We start from the raw sequence: 23145 nt of genomic DNA on the forward strand, positions 1-23145 counted from the left end.
CCCTTAAAAGATGTGTATTGTATCATCAGGCTAAATGATTAGAGAAGTGGTATGTTAATTATTCTGATTGCTTCAGTGTGGTAATTAACTCCACTGATGTCTTTATCTAAAGAAATGTGTCTGCATGGTCGGCTCCGACTTGTCTTCTATAATCTGTATGGGAAACCCCACTGTGTGAGGGGGGGGGGCGTTCCTAACAGGTTGTAACCACATATAAGCTGAGTTTTTGTGTCATTAAAGTCTCTTGTTCCAGCATTGAGCCTTGGCATGTGTGGCTTATTATGGCGATTCCAGGAGGGGATGTTCTTGTATGGGGAGAAGGGAATGCTTGACGGGGATATCATTCTAATACCGTCACAAATGGTGGCAGCAGTGGGATTTTCCCTTCTATTCCCCTTTACACCCGGATTCCAAGCAGACACTGGAAGAACTACTGGAAGTCGTGGAAGGATTGCTAGCAACAAAACCAAGCGGGTCATCATAGCAGAATCAATGGAGCTAGACCAGGAGGATGGGATTGCAGCAACGCCAGCAGTACAAGAGATGGAGAGACCAGTGATTCAGGAGGAGTCACCAACCAACAAGCTAATGAGAGAGAAGCTAGCTTGGTTCGGTCCGAACCCAACAGCGGATGTGGTGCTGAAAGTGATGGACCTGTTAGCGAAGGAGGCTAAACAAATAAGAGACGCTGAACTACAGAAGGATAAAGAAATAAGAGACGCAGAACTACAGAAGGATAAACAAATAAGAGACGCAGAGCTACAGTTAAAACTGGCAGCAGTCCAACAAGCAGCCGCACATTCTCCGAACAGTGAGTACAGCACAGCAGACGCAAGGAAGATTCCGTTTAGCGCTTTTAAAGCTTTTGATGAAAAGGACTGTGAGATTGATAACTACCTGGCAGACTTTGAGCGACAATGTAACCTGCACCGAATAGCTAGAGGAGAGTGGGTTGCAATATTGTCAGGCAAACTGTCAGGCAAAGCTTCTGATGCTTTCCGGACCGTGCCAGATCAGGATATCCATAGCTACGCCCGGGTTAAAGAAGCGCTCCTGGCTTGTTATGCAGTAACCCCAGAGTCCCACCGACAGAAGTTCAGGGACTCACGCAAAACCACGAAAGACTCTTACGCGGAATGGGCATGCCAGTTGTCCCTGTCGGCCTCTAACTGGGCTAACAGCAGCCAGGCCACCACCGCAGAGGACATTTTGCAACTAATGCTCCTGGAGCAATTTTACAATCACATCCAGACGGATGTCAAAGATTGGGTGAGAGATCGCAGGCCCATGACTCTACCAGAGGCCGCGAAGTTGGCGGATGAATATGCGGATACTCGCAAGACAAACCAGGTCACACCACGGGTACAACCTCCACGACCAACGGTGCCCTCACACCCACCAGCCGCTAGATACCAACCACCTAACAGACCGATGACATCTAGCCCTCGCTATCCACGCCAGGAGGACAACGAACAACGCTGCTTCCGGTGCAAGCAGCTGGGTCACTTCAAGCAGAATTGCCCCATGAACGACAACACCAGATCAAATTGGTCTCAACCTGGGTACCGCCCACCAGCAGCAGCCCATTGTGTAGACTCGGCTTGGGATCTCCAGGAGCTGGGTCCGGAAGAACCATTGGACACCATTTACGAAGTCCTCACGGTACAATCTGGTATTACGGACAACAGGGAACACCATTGTCAGCTGGTCATGGGCGACAGCCATGAGACGGAGGGGCCCTGGAGGGAGCTGGGCAGAAAGAGGCACCGCCGGCTACCCCCCAAGAAGAAGAGGTCCTGGAAGCCGTATAACAAGCTGACCTGGGAGGAGAAGAAGCGACTGGAGGAGAGGGAGTCGCAGCGGGCGTCCCAGATGCGGGCCGAGATGTTCCCCAAGGGCCCACCGGTGGCCCCTTACACCACCACCCAGTTCCTGATGATGAAGGACCACGTGGAGAGCCTGCAGGACATGAGCAAGCAGGAGCTGATCCGTGAGTACATAGAGCTGGAGGAGTGCATAAGCCGCATGGAGGAGGAGAACAACCACCTGAGGTCACAGCAGGCTGACCCCCCCAGGCTCCATGAACTGGAGATGGAGCTGGAGGAGCTCAAAGAGGAGAACGGGCGGCTGCGGAGGGAGCAGAGGGTGGCTGACCCTATGGGGCACTGATCTCCCCCCCCCGGACTCTGAGCACCAGTGCTACAGCATTTCAACAAATATAACTTTTTCTTTTATGAATCTCCTGTGACTGTCACTTCAGAGCCATAACCTGCCCCTCCCATAGCGGGACACCTAGACGGCGGCGCACAGACCCATTCGCCGTCTTCACACTGACTTCTGGTGACTCTGCAGATCGCACAAAGACTTGGGGACTGACCGGCGTGTGATCTGACGACCCGGTGGCATACCTGAGTCGGAAGCAGTTGCCAAGGGAGGTCAGTTACGCCAAACGGAGTTAACCTCGGACTAAAAGCTCTGAACCCGTCAACCCTACTGGACCAGGAAAGGTCCAACCGGGTTTGCCGGAGCAGGGAGAAAAAGGGGGGCCATTGTGATGCATTTGCCTATATGTCTCAGTTTAAGGCTCCCTGCTAGCCATGTCTGTAGAGGTAGAAAGGAATTTCATGTGTGATTCATTCCTCTAACAGGTTATTGACGTTCTAATGTCCCCTCACTATTCTAAACGTTAATTGATCTATTGTGTTGTGTGAAGAAGATCTGTGTTTACCCTTAAAAGATGTGTATTGTATCATCAGGCTAAATGATTAGAGAAGTGGTATGTTAATTATTCTGATTGCTTCAGTGTGGTAATTAACTCCACTGATGTCTTTATCTAAAGAAATGTGTCTGCATGGTCGGCTCCGACTTGTCTCCTATAATCTGTATGGGAAACCCCACTGTGTGAGGGGGGGGGGCATTCCTAACAGGTTGTAACCACATATAAGCTGAGTTTTTGTGTCATTAAAGTCTCTTGTTCCAGCATTGAGCCTTGGCATGTGTGGCTTATTATGGCGATTCCAGGAGGGGATGTTCTTGTATGGGGAGAAGGGAATGCTTGACGGGGATATCATTCTAATACCGTCACAAGTTACCAAAACCATATAATATGAGATTAAACCTAAACACTTTCAATTTGTATGTGTAGCAAGGTATCACTTTCTATATGGTTTAAAGACTACCATTTACAGATATAGAAGGAACTCAGCTCCCTCCAGTGGCCAATTATTGCATAGCCACCTTATATTTGGTTTTACACTGTACAGCAAGGAATGTTGGGAATCAAAGTACAGGGAGATAGAGACTCCATTGCCCTGGTTAATTTACAGACTACATTACCAAGAGTTCAACTCCCAAAAAACTTTGCACCCCGCACAGCCTGCTGGGTGAAGGAATTTAAGGGGGAGGACGTTTTTGGCGCGCTCTCTCGGGACCACCTCCTCAACCAAGAAGGATGCCTGTGTGAAGTTTGTCTCCAGGAGCCTAGGCTTATCCACGCCTGTGCGGATCGCCGATCAGGAGAGAGAAGATCCCTGACGGAGTGACCGGACTGTGTCCCAGCTCAACGGTGACCTGTGTAATGACCAGGGACCGTCGGTGCCAGAAGGACTGCGGATTGGAGTTTCGCAGACGGGGCAATCCAGAAGGACAAGGCCTGGTCTGGTTGGGTGAGACAGGCACCTGCCCAAGTATACTGACTGTATTGCAGGAGGGTGAATCATCTAGACTTGCCATTGTGATTTGATTACCCCGGCATCTTTCATCAGTTTATCTGTTCCCTTTTTCGGATTACAAATCAACCATTGTGCACCACAACTAATATACGCATGAACAATTAAGAACGATCATATTGACGTTTTGTCTGATCCATACCTCCCAACAGTCCTGGATTCTGCAGGACAGCCCCGCATTCTGACTTATGTCCCGCAGTCCCGCACAGCTGAGCTGTTTCCCGCATTACCTCCACTGTCACTCACTCTTGTTCTGCACAGCACATAGGAGGCAGGAGAAATGCTTCTGAGCAGCTCCTAGATTGACTGACCATTAAATAACATTCGCTGGGGCCCCATCCATCCATCAGTGGGGCCCCAGGAGGCAGTAGCAGAGTGGGAACTCTTTTTTTTTATTGGTTGGTGCGGAGGCAGCTAGAGCCGCATTTTCCGACAGTCAGTTTAAAGTTCCGGCTCCCAGCCTGTCTGTCCCTGGCGGAGTGATATGGAGGGAATGCCTGGCTGCCTCGCTCCCTCTTGTGAGAGCAAAAGGCGGAGCTGCAGACGGCGGTGACTGTGAGGGACTGTAGCCATCCATCAGCCCAGGTACGTGGAATGGGTATAGTTTTTGCAGGGACCATCATCCAGGCAGCAGTGGCGGGGGCACAGAGCAGGGACAAACAGGAGGGTGATGGTAACATGTGAGCTGGGGGGGGGCGGGAGGAGTGACAGCGGCATCCAGGACAAAGTCTTCTAAGACGAAACGGCGTAGGGTAGCGGCGTGCTGACGTCTTTAACCGCATACTGTGTCCCGGAGTGAACAGGTTGTGCTAGCCGGCCGGCTAATTTTCACAAGCGATTTTTATCTACTTTCTTGTACGTGTGATTTTAATTTTTTACATTAAACTGCTATATGGATTCACACTATGTTAGCTCTTTTTCTTCTCCATATTGCCTTTAAACCACACTAACCATCGGTCTATTCTGGGAGAAATCTCGACTTTTGGATATCCTGCCACACAAGCCCTCGGCTGGGGAATAAGCCATATGCTGTCAGAAGATCTCTAGTTGGGATCTTTTTCTCTGGTAAGGAGCAGTGTGTTTGCAAGGTGGAGGTTTTACATCTATTCGTGTACTTTTCCGAGGTTTTCCTGCATTGATGTCACTATTCACTCAAATGAACTGTCACTAATCATCAGCAGATGCACGTGTTATACAGTTGTATTCAAAATTATTCAACCCCCACTGAAATTGATTGTTTTGGCCAGTTTGACATTGATTTTGATCATTCAGTCATCCTGCTTACAATTAAATCAAAGAGGCACGTGTAGGTCAGACAAATATAACATAACATTTATAATGAAATAACCACAAATGTCTTTTCTGTGCTCACATCATTATCAGTTTTATTCAACCCCCAAGTGACATTCAATCTTAGTACTTAGTACAACATCCTTTTACAGTTCTAACAGCTTTTAAACGTGAAGCATAGCTTGACACAAGTGTCTTGCAGCGATCTACGGGTATCTTCGCCCATTCGTCATGGGCAAAAGCCTTCAGTTCAGTCACATTCTTAGGCTTGCACACTGCAACTGCTTTCTTTAAGTCTCACCAGAGGTTCTCAATCGGATTTAAGTCTGGTGACTGCGATGGCCACTCCAAAATGTTCCAGCCTTTAATCTGCAACCATGCTCTAGTGGACTTGGAGGTATGCTTGGGATCATTGTCCTGTTGAAAGGTCCAACGTCTCCCAAGCCTCAGGTTTGTGACGGACTGCATCACATTGTCATCCAATATCTCCTGGTACTGAAGAGATATCATGGTACCTTGCACATGCTGAAGCTTCCCTGTACCTGCAGAAGCAAAACAGCCCCAAAGCATGATTGACCCCCCGCCATGCTTCACAGTAGGCAAGGTGTTCTTTTCATCATAGGCCTTGTTCTTCCTCCTCCAAACATAGCGTTGATCCATGGGCCCAAACAGTTCTAATTTTGTTTCATCAGTCCACAGAACACAATCCCAAAACTTCTGTGGTTTGTCCACATGACTTTTGGCATACTGCAGTCGACTCTTCTTATTCTTTGGAGACAGCAAGGGGGTGCGCCTGGGAGTTCAGGCATGGAGGCCTTCATTACGCAGTGTGCGCCGTATTGTCTGAGCAGAAACTTCAGTACCCACATCTGACAAATCTCAGTTCCTCAGCAGTCACACAGGGACTTTTCTCCATTCTACGCTTCAGGTAGTGCACAGCAGTCGAAGTCAGCATCTTCTTTCTGCCACGACCAGGTAGCGTTTCAACAGTGCCCTTTGCCTTGAATTTGCGAATGATGCTTCCTATGGTGTCTCTTGGTATGTTTAACATCTTTGCAATCTTCTTATAGCCATTGCCCTTCCTGTGAAGAGTAATCACCTCTTCTCTTGTCTTCTTGGACCATTCTCTTGACTTCACCATGTTTGTAACCACACCAGTAAATGTCTAGAAGGAGCTTAGTATCACAGTCATTTTAAAGCTGCCTAATTGGTGCTTATTAGGCTTTATTGCTGCTCCCTGACATCCACAGGTGTTTTCAATACCTGATTGAAAACACTTCAATGAACCTCTGTTCCTCAGAGTGGTAGTCTTTAAGGGGTTGAATAATTGTGTAAATGAAGAATTCACAAAAGAAACATTGACTACTGTATTACAAAACCAATTGATGTCATTTTAATTGCATATGGTTCTTTAAGAAGTCCTTGTAGGATTTCATTCTGAATACAATTACAAATGTACACTAAATTCCCTAAAACCCTTTACAGCATTGGGGGGTTGAATAATTTTGAACACAACTGTATATGTGTTTCAACAATAGACTCAATTTATTTTACGATATTTTTTGCATTTGTTCAACACCCAACACTTGGGATTGTTTCATCTCAATCTTTGGGATCTCTTAAAGTGGAGTTCCACCCATAAATATAACATTACATCAGTAGTTTTAAAAAAATGTCATTAGTCCTTTACGAAAAGATGCCTTCAAAGTGTTGTTGCTAGGCAGAATAGTTAATCTTCCCACTTCCTGCACCTAGGTGCTTAATGTTTCCTAACCTACACCGCACAGACTCCTGGGAATGTAGTGGGTGTAACTTTTCAGGAGTCTGTGCACTCCCCAGTCTCAAAGAATCATGTGACTTGGACAGCATAGGTGCTGAAACCTGATCTGACACTGCTTGTGCAGCACTGAGCATGTGCGAGTTCTGCAAGGCTGAAATCCAGGAAGTCGTACAGTCTAGCTTCATGATGCCCACACTTAAGATGGCCCCAGTCAATTTCTATTTTATAAAGTGTCTAAATGCTGTAACAACCTAACAAAATGGACCTTAGTTTACAGACTAACTTTACTAGAATACATTAAGCTTGTGTATTACAGGGGCATTTATATTTAAAAAGTGAAATTGTGGCAGGAACTCCGCTTTAACTTGATCATATGAAGTAATTTCATCACCAATTATCAGAGATTTGTATGTATAATAATTGCGCAGCTTGTTTTCCATTGCATTCGTTTTTTGTGGGTATCTCACATTTTAAGTTGCTAGCATTTTAATTTTAGGTTCACTTATTCCAGACAGCGCAGTATCACCACATTTTTTCACATGTCTAGAGGAGAAGATGATTATTTTTAGATGGGGGGGGGGGGGGCTTGTACCTGTCTATTCTCCTTTGGTCTGCACTCTCTCTCCTCCCTGCCACCCTGGATCAGTCATATACAGTATGTTCTCTGCTTACTTTCCCCACAACTTATTCTCCAGCTCCGATACTCCCTTCTCTGCAATCAGTGGGGCAGATTCAGATAGGACTCCTGATACAGACTCCTGATACGCCATTGTATCTCTGAGATCCGACGGTCAGATCTATGCGACTGATTCATAAGAATCAGTAACGCATAGATCTCCCTTAGATCCGACAGGTGTAAGTGACTTACACCAGTGTTCCCCAACCCCACTACCGGGCCGCGGCACTTCTGCAGCCGGGCCGCGAGCAGGCGGCATGAGAGAGCCCCACATGCGGACCGCGGCACTCTACCATTCGGACCGCAAGGAGACTTTTCTTCCTCCTGCGTCGCTCATAGAGCCGACATCGGGAGGCGGAACAATTCTGGGTGGAGGTGCCCGAGGTTATCAAACAGGCGATTGGCTGCTAGAACTGTCCTTCATCCTAGCAGCCAATCACCTGTTTGTTACCTCGGCCCTCCATCCAGAACTGTCCCGCCTCCCTCCCTGCAACTTTTCTCCTCATGCTGTGCCTCCCTGCGATCTGTCCCTAAGTGTGGGGGATGGAACCGAGGACTGTAATGTGTGGGGGACGGAACCAAGGACTGTAATGTGTGGGGGACGGAACCAAGGACTGTAATGTGTGGGGGACGGAACCGAGGACTGTAATGTGTGGGGGACGGAACCGAGGACTGTAATGTGTGGGGGACGGAACCGAGGAATGTAATGTGTGGGGGACTGACCCGAGGACTGTAATGTGTGGGGGACTGACCCGAGGACTGTAATGTGTGGGGGACGGAACTGAGGACTGTAATGTGTGGGGGACGGAACCGAGGACTGTAATGTGTGGGGGACTGAACAGAGGACTGTAATGTGTGGGGGACGGAACCGAGGACTGTAATGTGTGGGGGACGGAACCGAGGACTGTAATGTGTGGGGGACGGAACCGAGGACTGTAATGTGTGGGGGACGGAACCGAGGACTGTAATGTGTGGGGGACTGAACCGAGGACTATAATGTGTGGGGGACGGAACCGAGGACTGTAATGTGTGGGGGACTGAACCGAGGACTGTAATGTGTGGGGGACGGAACCGAGGACTGTAATGTGTGGGGGAAGGAACTGAGGACTGTAATGTGTGGGGGACGGAACTGAGGACTGTAATGTGTGGGGGGGCGGAACTGAGGACTGTAATGTTTTGGGGGACGGAACTGAGGACTGTAATGTGTGGGGGGGGGGAAGGCTGAGGACTGTAATGTGTGGGGGGGTGAAGGCTGAGGACTGTAATGTGTGGGGGGGGGAAGGCTGAGGACTGTAATGTGTGGGGGGGGGAGGCTGAGGACTGTAATGTGTGGGGGGGGGCTGAGGACTGTAATGTGTGGGGGGGGAGGCTGAGGACTGTAATGTGTGGGGGGGACTGAGGACTGTAATGTGGGGTTATGATATAAATAGGGGCAGAGGACAGTACTGTTAATGGGGAGCCCAGAGTATGACAACACTACCAGTGACAGGGTGAGTGTGAGCAGGGCCTAGTGGGGGCACTAGCTTCATCTGTTGGGGCCTTACCACATCTGGTGGCAGGCAGCATGGCAAGTGACAATCCGCATCTGGTGGCAGGCAGCGTGGCAAGTGACAATCCGCATCTGGTGGCAGGCAGCGTGGCAAGTGACAATCCACATCTGGTGGCGAGCAGCATGGCAAGTGACACACTCAAAGCTCCCACTGATTCTGCATTATGGTGGGTTTAACTTTATTTTTTACTACAATGTAATAAATAGAAATAATGCGCTGACAAATTGCCCGCGAAAAATCGCTTACCCCCCCGCATGCCATCCCCAACCTCCCCCCAACCGGGCCTTGGAAAATTTTCTTCCATGCAGCCGGTCCCCGGTGCCAAAAAGGTTGGGGACCACTGACTTACACCATCGGATCTTAGGCTGCAATCTCCCGCCGGCCGCTAGGTGGCGCTTCCATTTGTATACGCAACGAATATGCAAATGAGGAGATCCGCCGATTCAGAAACGAACGCCTGCCCGTCGCTTTTTTTTTTACGTCGTTTGCGTTCGGCTTTTTCCGGCGGATAGTTACCCCTGCTATATGCGGCGTATCCTATATTAAGTATGGCCGTCGTTCCCGCACCGAGTTTTGAATTTTTACGTTGTTTGCGGAAGTCGGTCGCAAATACGGATGGACGTAATTTACGTTTACGACGAAACCAAGGACGTCCTAGCGACGTCATTGGGAGCAATGCACGCAAGGAAAATTTGCGGACGGCGCATGCGCAGTTAAATCGGCGCGGGGACGCGCCTGATTTAAATACTACACTTCCCCTAGCCGCGGAATTTGAATTCCACAGGGGATTTACGATCCGCCGGTGCAAGTTTCGAGGTAAGTGCTTTCTGAATACTGCACTAGCCTCTCAAATTTGCGCCGGCGGATCGTAAATCAGATAGATTACGCGGATCTAAAGATCCGCTAATCTATCTGAATCTAGCCCAGTGACTTTTGTCCCACAGCTCTGTTTATCTCCAATCCCAATACAGATCTCTCCTTCTCAGTCATAAATCATTCCTGTCCTGACACAGCAGACCTCCGTTTCTCACAAGCACTCTGGTTTAGTCACCAGCATTCCCCCTTTTCCCTGCCAGTAGTTCCCAATAGACTTCTCCATTCACTAGATATTTCCCCCATCCACAGCCCAACTCCCTCCACTTACTGTAACATTGTAATCCAGCCTGTAGTATCCCCCTTTCAGCTCCCTACATCTTAAGCTTAGGATCCCTGTCCCAGTCCTTATCTATTTTATTATTCATATCCCCAGAAAACCCCTCCAAACACTCCCCCCTCCCATGAAAAGATAGTATTCTAATGTGAAAAGAGCACTCCACATGCTAAATATGGAGCTCCGGATGTTAAGAATAGGGGGCTCCTAATTTAAAGGGCCACTGCTGATGTGAAAGCGGAACTCCTAGTGTAAAGGGGGACTCTGATGTGAAAGGGGGACACCTGATTTAAAGGGGGACTCTTAATGCAAGAGGGGATTCCTGATGTAAAAGGAGAACTCTGTCATTTGGGGGATTCTGTTGTGAAGGAAGACACTCCTCATGTGAACTGAGGAACTCCTGATATGAAAGGGGGACTAATAATTTTAAGAAGGGACTCCTGATGTAAGAAGGGACTACTGATGTAATAAGGGACTACTGATGTGAAGGAGGGGACTCATGGTGTGAAAAGAGGTTTGCTTTAATGTGAAGGAGGACACCTGATGTAAAAGGTCGGACTTCTGAAGTGAAGGGTGACTAAATATACACCAGTTCTTGTCTGTATCTGAGTGTATACATGGCAGGTTTATGTCAGTGAGCCTCTCACTTATAGCACAGAAATTAGGGAGTATTTTGTGGGTACAAGGACTGCAGACTGTGTACACCATATACCATAGACTTAAAGCGGTATTAAACCCCCCCCCCCCATGTATATTTCAGGCTTACCAATCATTAGATGCAGGGCTGTCTTAATAAGAGGGCACACCTGGGCACTGCCCAGGGGCCCCAGCTGCATTGGGCCCCCTGCACTTCCCCCAAAGCAGCTGGTCCTTAAACTCATGCTGCCCCGAAATTGGGGGGCCCTGTGATGGCACTGAGAGTAATAAATACACAGGCGAGGCAGTCTGCCTCCTACTTACTTGATGTCTGTTTAACTGCACTGTCTGATTGTAGGGGCCCCAGAGCATTACTTTGCCCAGGGGCCCATGATGCTATTAAGACGGCCCTGATTAGATGTGATGGCTGCATTATTATTATTTTTTTAGGCTTTTTTCCCCCCTCTGTTGTCACCTCTCCTGTATTAGTGTGCCTACACTCTGGAATAAAGAGCACAGGGGGCACCTTTGGACAGCAGCATTGTCAGTCTGGGGGGAGGGGAGTGTTGGCTGGACTAGCAGTTTTAGATACACTAACACTTTATAAGGTGTAGCACACAGATTAAATAAAAGCCGATCATTGTAAGCACCCCTGTCAGTGGTAAATTGTTTGTCTCAACACACTAACTGCTACATCTGCTACATCTGCAGGACAGCTTGTTCTTTTGAAAAACAACAGATGTACTGGCTGGATCATCAGGTGAAAATAGAAGAAAGCCTAAAAAAGAAAGAAAAAGAAAACTAATGCAGCCATCACATTTAGTCTCTGTTTAACCATGCTTCTTTAAGCCACCTCAATATTAAGCACATTTTATCCACACAGATTTTTGTCGCGGTGCACTCCGCATGTGTTTTCCATCCATAGGTGCCCCTCATTCCCAAGTTCCAAAGTTGGGAGGTATGTCTGATCAACCAAACTACCCTGGTGAGGTACCTGATTTAGAGACTGCCTGTTAGGCAAAGTGAGTTGTTGATACCTATATATACTCTTTTAGCTAAGTATTTGATTATATTAAACTGCACAGCATTGTTACCAGTGAGAGCTGGGTGAGGCCAGACAGCCCGGAGCTAGGACCAAGGGGATTCGGTGTAGGGCACACATGACGCAGTTAACAGGGCACAAATTAACCATTGGCTCTCAGGGGGCGGGGGGGGCGGAGAGAGGAGTTGATAAAAGGGTAAGTCCCCGCCCCCAGGGCAAGCAGAGCACGCAGGAAAGTTTAGGGAGAGACACTATGGCTGATCTTGCCAGTATTTGGGCCCAGCTACAGGCGGAAGCGGCGATCCACGGCCCAGATTGGCTCCAGGAGCAGCTGCGGCCGATACTAGGGGGGACAGCAACGGCAGGTACCGAGGGGGGGCGGGATTCGGGACGAGCTCGGAGGTCGCTGCCTCCGGAGCGCTTCTCCCCGGATTCATCTCCCAGAGCCCAGCGTCCCACTGGGAGTCCCCACGTGCGGGCCCCTCCGGGCCCCCCCGCTAAGCGCGCGGCAGTGTCAGGCAGGGGGAGGACCGGGAGGAATCCCATCCGGGGACGGGGCTCGGCGGGCGGCCGCTCCGTCAGCCCTGGGGTGGCCCCTACTCCCGCACGGCGCATGGAGTCTGAATCGGCGGGCTCCTCCCCCCGCGTTGCAGCATGGGGTGCGGGGCCTCAGTGTGGGAGGACGAGGAGCGCTGCTGCTGGGCCTGCATACTCCACGGCCTGCAGCATGGCTCAAGGGGGGACAGATGGAGAGGTCGCGAGTGGCAGCAGTGATCGAGGCGTCGGGGCTGGGGGCGCCCCCCCCCCCGGCCCGCGGAAAGCGACTGAGAAATCCGTGAACGGGTCTGGCGTGGGTGCTGCCGCCAGGCTCGCGGCAGCCAGGGACCCTTCCCCTGGCGGGCTGTCTGAGGAGGGCGAAGAGCCTGCTGCGGCCCGATCGGAAGGGGAGCTGAGTGAGTGTGAGGAGAATCTCCCCCCCAGGAGGGGGGTGGCGGCGTTGGAGACTGGAAGATCGGCTAGTGGTCCAACCCCTAGGCAGCATGGTAAGCCAGCTTCTCCTGCTATTTTGAATGATGGGGTGGGGATGTTGGGGCAGGGGGTGACCGGGGTAGCGGGGGCGGCGGGGGGTTCCCCCCCTGGCACGGGGTTAGGGGGGGTGGACCCGGGGTTGGGGGGGTTTGCAGGGTTTTTAGCAGGCATAAAGGCACTAGTGGGTAAGTTTGAAGGCACGGGGGGAGGGGTACCGGGTCCGGAGTCCGCCTGGGTAGATCCCGCCGGGGCGGGGCCTAGCGCGGTGGTGGCTTCTGCGGCGCCTGCGGCTCCGCCGGTGGTGGCAGTTCTGCCCCCGCCGGTGGTAGCCCCCGCTGTGGCCACGGCAAGTACGGCGTCACCTTGGGTGTCCGGGGAGGGAAAAGGGGCGGGAGATGTGGCGGCAAAACAAGAGATAATTCGCCTAGCAGACGCAGCAAAGTGTGAGGTCTACGTCTATTACGAGGCTTCGTTAGGGACCCATCTCAAGGCGGAGGTCAGGGAAAAAATATGGAAGGGTGAGTATGTGGAAATTTTCTCTCTCCTTCCGTTAGAGAAATTTAATTTGGATAGGGGGAAGCCTGATGAGTCCAAAAAAGAGGAGGAGGAGAGGCGTAGGTATCGGTTGATCCCGCGCACATTCGCCAACTGGCTACAGGCTTTTAGTATCCTGGTCTGTGTGGTGGGTGAGAAAAAGCCGGAGTGCTGTTCAGGTTTGTTCATTTACCAAAACGCAATCGGGGAAGCTCACAGGGTCTACGGGGGATCGGCGTGGCTGCGCTATGACGAGCAGTTTCGTCAGAGAATGGCCGTGCGACCTGACCTGCACTGGAATCAGAAAGACATGAACCTCTGGTTGTGCTTAATGACAGCGGCCAGGGCCCTGGGGCAGTTTTTTCAGGGAGGGGCCGGGGGTCCCTCTACCCAGGAGCAACCGGCCAGTCTGGCAAAAGGGGTGTGCTGGCAGTTCAACTCTGGCACCTGTAAGTTTGGGGGCAGCTGTCGGTACAAGCATGAGTGCTCAGGTTGCGGAGGCTCCCACCCACTTGCCAAGTGCTTCAAGCAAGCCAAGGGGCGTGGAGGAGAGCCTGCGAACAAGAGGGAAGACTCCGGTGAGGGTGGAAAGGATGCGGCCGTTTCTCGGTAGATATCCTGACAGGGGGGCAGCAGGCATTTTAGAGAAGGGTTTTTCGGTGGGGTTCCTAATTCCGTGTAAGATGGAGGCGGTCCCTCCGGTGCCGCGCAATCTGAGATCGGCGTGGCTTCATCCGGAAGTGGTTTCAGAAAAACTGTGGAAGGAGGTGGCTCTTGGGCGCATGGCCGGTCCGTTTCCGGTAGCTCCATGGGGGGGGGGACTTGGTAGTCTCTCCGTTGGGGGTGGTACCCAAAAAGGAGCCCAACAAGTTTAGGTTAATACACCGCCTCTCTTTTCCAAAGGGTGGGTCGGTCAATGATGCTATTGATCCGGAGGCCTGTACAGTTAGTTACACGTCGTTTGATGCCGCGGTGCACTGGGTTCGCCGGTACGGGCAGGGGGCTTTGATGGCAAAATCTGACATCGAGGCGGCGTTTCGTTTGTTGCCAGTACACCCGGACTGCTTCCGTTTGTTGGGGTGTCACTGGGAGAGGCAGTTTTATGTAGACCGGTGCCTTCCCATGGGGTGTTATATCTCCTGTGCGTTTTTTGAAATGTTTAGCTCCTTTTGGAGTGGGTGGTGAGGGATGTGTTGGGTCTCAATTCAGTTATCCATTATCTGGATGACTTTCTGTGTGTAGGGCCGGCTTCCTCCAGAGTGGCCGCGGTACTCCTGGCCACTCTGGAGCACATGGCTGACCATTTTGGGGTTCCCTTAGCCCCCGAAAAAACGGAAGGTCCACGCATGATCATGACGTTTTTAGGGATCACGTTGGATTCCGAGGCGATGGAATGTAGGCTGCCGGAGGACAAAGTGATGGCGCTCAAGGCGGAAGTAAGGGGCATGTTGGGGGTACGCAAGGTTCGGCTTAGGGAGCTTTTTGCGTGTCGCATCTTGCCTATGGGAAGGGTTTTTTTTTGCCGACGGCTGTCGGCCAGCGCGGCGGGGGTGGAGTCTCCGAACCACTTCGTTAGCCTGCAAAAAATACACAGGGAGGACTTGCGGGTTTGGCATTCCTTCTTGGAATCTTTTAATGGTAGGGCGTTGTGGATGTCTACAACACTTGGTACTTAGATGCTTGCAATTGAATGTCTTTATTCATGCAGTTCATATCCCGGGGGTGGAGAACGTCATTGCTGATGCCTTGTCTCGCTTTCAGTGGGACAGGTTCCGAGAGTTGGTGCCGGAATCGGAACATGGAGTACCTTGTCCGGAGGGGCTATGGAGGATTGCTTTGGCGTGATCTCTGGTTGGCTCAGAGCGAGGCCACATGGGTGGCATACAGCAAGGTATGGCGGGAATGGGAGACTTTGGCAAGCTGGACAGCAGCGGAACCTTTTGGGTCGGAGGCGCGGGGTTTGTTGTTCTATTTTGTATCTAGGAACATGGAGGATGGGGTGTCAGTGGCGGCGTTAAATAAAAAAATGGCAGGGCTGGCGTTCCTATTTAAGCTACGGGGTTGTCAGGATTTTACCAAGGATTTCTGGGTGAGGCAAGCGCTCAAGGGGTAAAGGAAGGCAAATTTTTCCAGGGACTCGAGGCGCCCGGTGTCATTTTCGGTGCTGCTGGGACTATTGGAGAAGTTGCCCTCAATATGTTCGTCGGAGTACGAGGTGGGGCTATTTAAGGTGGCTTTCACATTAGCGTTCTTTGGGGCTTTTAGGATAGGGGAACTGGTTAGCCCGTCTAGGAAGAAACATGGTGGCTTGGGAGCGCATGAGGTAAGTTGCGGTAGGGACAGGGTGTCAATCTGGCTGCGCAGGTCTAAGACGGACCAGGCAGGTAGGGGACGGGAGGTGCTGGTCTTTGCATTACCAGGTTCTCCGTTGTGCCCAGTGGGGGCAGTGCGGGCGTTCCTAAGTATGCGCACTGAGGCGGAAGGTTCGTTTCTGATACATGGGGATGGGTCTCCCCTGTCTAGGTACCAATTCGTGGCCATTTTTAAGAAAGGTTTACGTGCGTTGGGAGTTGATGAGAAAGGCTTTTCTTCTCACTCTTTCCGCATTGGCGCGGCAACTGAAGCATCTAGGAGTGGTTTAGGAGTAGAGGTGGTAAAGCAGATTGGCAGGTGGGAATCCAGGCGATTTCAGAGCTATGTGCGCCCCCATCTCCTTGACGTATAATTCCCAGTAGGGAGGGAAAAGGGGGGAGGTGCATCTGGGGTTGAAGGTGGTGATGTGTGTGTGGCGGTGTGAGGATGAGCAGTGTATTACCCCGTTTGTACATATCTCTCTTTCAGGTGGGATTCCGGCCCTGGTGTGGATTTTGGGCCACTCCTATGTGGCATGGGGAGCTAGGCGGGCGGATGTCAGGCCGGAATGTCGGCAGCTGGGCTTCCCGAGGGAGGAAGCCTGTGTGCGCTGGCTGGGGGTCCCGGGAATGCTGTGGGGAAGGATGGTGGGAGAGGTGCATCGCTATGCGCGCCTGGACCGGCCACCCGACGTGCTATTGCTGCACGTAGGGGCAACGATCTAGGGGTCAGATCCATGCTGGAGATCACCAGGGACATCAAATTTGATGTCCTTAGATTGAGGATGGCTTTCCCGGATATGGTCATAATTTGGTCCGACATGATTGCTCGGACCGCCTGGAGATTAGCAAGGTCAGTCAGTAGGATCAACAGGGCCCGACGGAAGATCAATCGTGACGTGGGCAGGTTTGTGGTTCGGAATGGGGGACTAGTAGTCCGGCATATGGAGTTGGAGGAAGAGACCTGGAGGTACCTGGGGTGCACCTTACGGATGTGGGTATAGATATGTGGGTTCTGGGCTTGTAAGACGGTATACAGAGGGCCATTAGGGTGTGGAGGGGCACCCAAAGATAAGGTTTTACCCTTGCGTGCTGTGGCGTGGTTTGGTCTCTGCGGGTGAAGGAGGAGCCAGGTTAAAATAAAGGTTTGAAGACCTGTCGGTGACAGGGGATATGATGATGCCCAGAGAACAGAGGTTACCTGGGGAATTAGTATGGAGCACTACGGTCGGGAGGGTCTCTGAGCCAGCATCGGCTTGAGGCCTGTCAGAAGGGCACGAGGGACCGCAGTGCAATTAGAGAAGTTATATATATATATGTTGATATGTATATATGTTTATATATACATTTAGTGTTTTACAGTTATAGGCTTTCGCCTGCGGAGACCAACGGCAGTTAGTTAGTATGACAGGTGTTTACGTTAAAATGTTAAATTATTATTACCTTTAATAAAGAAGGCTGCTACGGCCTATTATTTACCCAACAAAATGGTGTGGTCTCCATGTTAATGGGGGAAGAAGGTTGGGGTTGGTTATGGGTTTAAAATTAAGTTGGGTTAGTAGTACATCTGTTATACTTGAGTCAAGACAGCCCGGAGCTAGGACCAAGGGGATTCGGTGTAGGGCACACATGACGCAGTTAACAGGGCACAAATTAACCATTGGCTCTCAGGGGGCGGGGGGGCGGAGAGAGGAGTTGATAAAAGGGTAAGTCCCCGCCCCCAGGGCAAGCAGAGCGCACAGGAAAGTTCCCACCCACCCTCCCCTGTTTGTAGTTGTTCCTTTCGGTGGTTAGGGTTGTATGTCAGTGTTGTGGTGTTGCGTGTTGTTTGTGTTTGCTTGTTTCTCCGTAGCTTTGCAAAGGATTGTCGTGGCAGCGTGGTTTGGTCTCTGTGGGTGAAGGAGGAGCCGGGTTAAAATAAAGGTTTGAAAACCTGTCGGTGACAGGGGATATGATGATGCCCAGAGAACAGAGGTTACCTGGGGAATGAGTATGGAGCACTGTGGTCGGGAGGGTCTCTGAGCCAGCATCGGCTTGAGGCCTGTCAGAAGGGCACGAGGGACCGCAGTGCAATTAGAGAAGTTATATATATATGTTGATATGTATATATGTTTATATATACATTTAGTGTTTTACAGTTATAGGCTTTCGCCTGCGGAGACCAACGGCAGTTAGTTAGTATGACAGGTGTTTACGTTAAAATGTTAAATTATTATTACCTTTAATAAAGAAGGCTGCTACGGCCTATTATTTACCCAACAAAATGGTGTGGTCTCCATGTTAATGGGGGAAGAAGGTTGGGGTTGGTTATGGGTTTAAAATTAAGTTGGGTTAGTAGTACATCTGTTATACTTGAGTCATGGCTAAGAGGTGCTTCAATGTGAATATCTTACTGAAGGAATCCCTTTGCTGTGCACTTACACAGGTCTGCATATTTATTATAATTCAACCTGCATTTATTCGTTACTATCTTTAACTCTTGCAGGGCTCTGTAGGTACTCCACTATTTGTTTTACCTTTGGTATTTTACTTTATGTTTACCAAGTAAAGTTCCATTGGTTAATTTAAATCTGTGTGCAGTCTACCTGTCATCCTGTGGGACCAGTGCAGCACAAGGTAACAATTTATTTACATATTTACTGTGGTGTGATAAAATATTGTGCTCCCCACCAAGCTAGTGGGGTCCACAATTCGTACTGATACTAGTTGTGTCAAGGGAGGGTTCGAGCCAATTTCAGGGGCTGATAGCCAGAGCGTAGACCCAAAAAAAAACAGCAGCTCCTCCGGGGGTAGTGCTACATATGCAATTTGGCAGGCCCCTACATAGTTGAAGGTAATTCTAAAGGAAATCGAACAACAAAAGTTGTTTAGCGTGTATCGCTCCACTTTTGTTGAGAAAAAAATATTCCCCACTGGGTGATCTATGTGTATTGCAATAATTTTAACAGGTTCCTACCTTTTGTTATTTCTGAAGAAATCCCTGTGTGTTTGTCTGTGCCCATGTGGTAAAGTGAGTCTAATGGGAGTGATTTCATAATAACAATCAGCTGTGGCACCTGCAGGGCACTAATGAGGAAAGCTGCTGGGTCTGCATCCCTTTAGATGTGATTTCCTATTGGGAGTATCTCACCAAAATGACATGCCTGGGATGCCTGAAATCTGTCTTAGTGATATCTTAGTGACTTCTGGGAAAATCAGTGAGCCAATCACACAAGCAGGAAAGTTACCCTACTTTTGCACCCAGATTTATTACCTGTATATAATGGCAGGTATGCATCTCTATGGCATTTTGGACTCCACTGACAATCAGGCAAACTCCCATGTTAGAGGTGGTGTTATGTAGATCCAGTACCATGTCATATGCATTTGCACTTCCTCTAGGGCCAAACATCCTGTTGATTTCCTTCGCTCTCATAACTTCATATGGTTCATCAGGTGAGTCTGGGGAACTAGAGGACAGGTTTTATTGGTTATCATGATACTGCAGCAAAAGCTCAAACGGGTATAAAAAATATCTTTTCATATACTGTAGAAAAATATATATATATCAAGCAAACTAGCAACACAGTTAGGGTGCATTCAACCCCCCCCCCCCCCCCCCAATATCACTCGTGTCTGTGCTAGGTATCCATGTAAGGGGACACATTTGACAAACAACATACATTCCAGCTTACAGTGGACCTTCAGTTATTTTTTCATCTCATCTATTAAATCTTCTGCCTTTGTTGTTTTAACTTTGGATAGTAAATTTTTTTTTCTGCCAGTAAATACCTTATACAGCACACTTCATGTTTCTTGTGTAGCGCCCCCCTACTTTCAGTACGGGCGCTACACTAAAGTTAGTGGAATGGGAGGCTTAGTTTTACTCCTATTCACAAATTATGGAAATTCAGGCTGCTGTCAATTCCAGAATTTGTCATGTAGGTCAGTCTGCGCTCCAGGGGTTATCACCCCTGGGTGGCAGTTGGCGCTAGAGAGATTCTGGCAGACCCACCTGCTCCCAGCAGCCAATCAGAGGAGTTCTTTCCTCGTTGGGCATGCTGGGGGGGATATATCTGTGGCAGCCGCTTTTGGCGGGTTCTTCATGCGGGGCCCGAGTTCCAGGTGCCGTGCCCACCTTCATGGTTCGCGCATCCATGGGCCCTGCCACCGCGTCCTGCCATGCTGAGGTTATGCACCAAGCGGAGCCTCATCCTACTATTGAGAGGGGCCCCAGCGACTTGCTGGGTCCCTACCTTCTGCTGAGAGGATCCTAAGCCGGGAGCTGTACGATTGGGGGATTGGCTCGGGAGAACCTAGAACCAGAGGTTGTCCAGGAGGCCTAGATGAACCATTGGGGATCCGGTCACCACACCGTATGACGGGTATGCTCAAGCTGTCAGTGGGTGACTTTAATTGAACTAACTGGGAGGATTTGCTCAAACTGTTCTTACAAATCCCAAATTGTCCAGCCTGTGGCAGAGGCCCTGAGTCAGGCCTGTGGCAGAGGTCTGTTTCCTCCCAGTGATCTGCAAGTGACGCGCCGACTGCCAGGCCTGAGAAAACGGCCTGTCCGGGGGCACTTTACCCACCCTGATTGGGGTGGCGACGAATTGAGCTACACCATTGCTGAGAGCAGGCTTGCTCTCTCTCTCTCCTAATATCCAAGGCCTGATACTAAAAGTTCCTCTACGCTCATCAACCTTCTCTATCGTGTGTCATGTTGGGCCTTGGAATAAAGCATTGAAAAACTGAATTGGTGTCTGGACTCTTGCTCTTTATTTACACTCACAGAAGTCACCCCTAGACCAAGTCAAGAAGGTAACTTAGAAAGCCGGTCCCAAACTAATCAGCGGCTCCTTTGGGGGTGAGCGCTACACTTGTCTAGTGAAAAGCCTAGGCTTATGACATCATGTTTAGCTCTCTCTCACTCTCGTGAGAGTTTGCTAGAAACGGAGGGGGGATGAGTCATAAGAGGGCCAATTAGAGCTGCAGAGCTGGAGGTGTGCATCTGTGTAAATCCAGGAAGTGAACAGGCAGCAGCTTCAGCTGCCCACAGTTTAAATGATTGCAGCCATATTTGGCAAGTACAGAATCACAGTATATATAAAATAATATGCAAAGTAGTTGGAGGGAAACTTCAGAATGGCAAAGATGGTTTTATTACAAATTATGTGAGCACGCTGCAGTTCCTCTTTAACCACTTCACGCATATCAGCGTTCCCGTACGTCGGTACTTTGAGGCTAAATACCGGGGTTGTGGCAACAGCTCGCTGCCATGACCCCAGTATTTTCGGGAACGGCGTGCGTCTCGCTTTAAGATAAAAGTGGTCTCTGTGGCGGATTCGCCACGAGATCACTTAGCGGCGGGAGAGGGCCCCCCTCCTGCCACGCTCTGGTCGTCTCCGCCGCTTACCGGACCCGCCAGTAGCTATGGAGACAATCGTGTCCTTTCTCATGGATGCCTGGCTGCCAACTGAGGGGAAGATGGCCCCCCTGCTCGGCTCCATAGCATTGGAGGGTGGAAGCAACGTCAAACGTCACTTTTGCCCATAGCACTTAAAAAGGAGATTTTTTATTGCATTTTTGTGTAAATATGTGATCTGAGGTCTTTTTGACCCCAGATCTGATTTTTAAGAGGACCTGTCATGCTTTTTTTTCTATTATAAGAAATGTTTACATTCCTTGTAAAAAGAATAGAAGTGACCCAAATTCTTTTTTTTTTAAAAGACAGTGTCAAAATAAATTTTCTTTTAATAAATAAGAAACATTTTCTTTTAAAGCGCCCGGTCTCGGCGAGCTCGCAAGCAGAAGTGAACGAATATGTGAGTAGCGCCCGCATATGAAAATGGTGTTCAAACTACACATGTGAGGTATCGCTGCGATCGTTAGAGTGACAGCAATAATTATAGCCCTAGATCTCTTCTGTAACTCAAAACTGGTAATCTGTAGAAATTTTTAAACATCTCCTATGGAGATTTTTAAGGGTAAAAGTTTGTCGCCATTCCACGAGCGGGCACAATTTTGAAGCGTGACATGTTGGGTATCAGTTTACTCGGCGTTATAATATCTTTCACCACATGAAAAGCAAAATTGGACTAACTTTACTGTTGTCTTATTTTTCAATTTAAAACAGTGTATTTTTTCCCCAAAAAAGTGCGCTTGTAAGACAGACAGACAGAAAGTATTGCAACGACCGCCATTTTATTCTTTAGGGTGTTAGTAAAAAATATATATAATGTTTGGGGGTTCTAAGTAATTTTCTAGCAAAAAAAAAATATTTTAACTTGTAACGAACAAGTGTAAAAAAGAGGCTCAGGGCTGAAGGAGTTAAGACAAATTTTACACAAAATAGAGAAGTTAGATGGAATGAAAAAGTGTCATAAGGGCCCCCCGATTAGCTGTGGGATCTGGCATCCTCCTATTGCTTTCATATAGATCTATATAAATGACATCTATAACTTACGATAAGATTTCCAAAGTGAAGCATCGATTCAAGTCTTTTTCAAAATAGCGCACTCCTTTCTCCGATGCCTTTGGATTCGACAGAAGAGGTACGGCATTGAACGTGTCCCTTTCTAGCTGTGAAGAATCCTTGAGCCAGTGTTTTACCAGGAAGACACCTGACATCTCATTGCCATGAGTGCCACCTGCCACAGCTACACGAAGGAGGGGATCCACAAAGACGGTGCCTGGCATGCTGGAAAATGCAATGCAAAAGCTTTAGCGAAATCATTTTAGTCCACAACTCATAATACATAAACAGACCTTTGCGCTAAACGTTTTAGTTGATTGTCCACATAAAGCCACTGACTAGGTTTGCCACCTTTTCTTCAAGTCAAACCCGAACACTTTAGCGGCGCACAGCAATTTTTTTATATAGTATAAACTTTACATACTGTATATTTTGCAATTAAATAACATTTCTAATCATATGAAGTTAATCACAAGAGTCCTCCTTTACGTCAGCACCCGCAGAGTTCCCCTTTTACGGCTGAACTCGCAGAGTTCCCCTTTTACGTCTGAACCTGCAGAATCCCCCTACACTGTATAGGGGGACTCTGCAGACTCTGATGTAAGGGAAAACTGTCCGGGTGAATCCCTGACAGTTGGCAACCCTACCACTGACCCAGTGTTACGGCTTTGAAATTTCCTTCTGAAACATTATGTTTTTTTGCAACTCAAAACAAAAAGCTGCTTTTACAGGCATGTGAGCTTTTATTTCTCTGCCTAAAAGCTTAAAGAAGCTTGTGCTTTTTTGTGCTATTTTTATTGAGCTTTTTTGAGCATAAGCGTTTTTTTTTCACAAAACCCCCCTCTCAAAAACGTGCGTTTGTTGTTTTTTTTTTCCTGTAAACTCCTGGAAAACTAAGCATTTTTTTTTTTAATCATAATAGCTT

General features: G+C 49.2%; 1 protein-coding gene across 1 annotated transcript in view; it reads right to left on the minus strand.

Annotated features, from left to right (window-relative positions):
- Positions 1 to 22464, minus strand: part of ACY3 (aminoacylase 3) — a 242546-nt gene extending 220082 nt beyond the window's left edge. The window contains exons 1-2 of the mRNA XM_040320886.1: positions 22212 to 22464; positions 19020 to 19215 (exon numbers count right to left, since the gene is read on the minus strand). Of these exons, the coding sequence (XP_040176820.1) occupies positions 19020 to 19215; positions 22212 to 22444 (429 nt within the window). The 5' untranslated portion in view covers positions 22445 to 22464. The remainder of the gene's footprint in view (positions 1 to 19019; positions 19216 to 22211) is intronic.
- Between the last annotated feature and the right edge of the window lie 681 nt (positions 22465 to 23145).

The sequence above is a fragment of the Rana temporaria genome, chromosome 8, assembly GCF_905171775.1.
Source record: "Rana temporaria chromosome 8, aRanTem1.1, whole genome shotgun sequence".
NCBI lineage: Eukaryota > Metazoa > Chordata > Amphibia > Anura > Ranidae > Rana > Rana temporaria.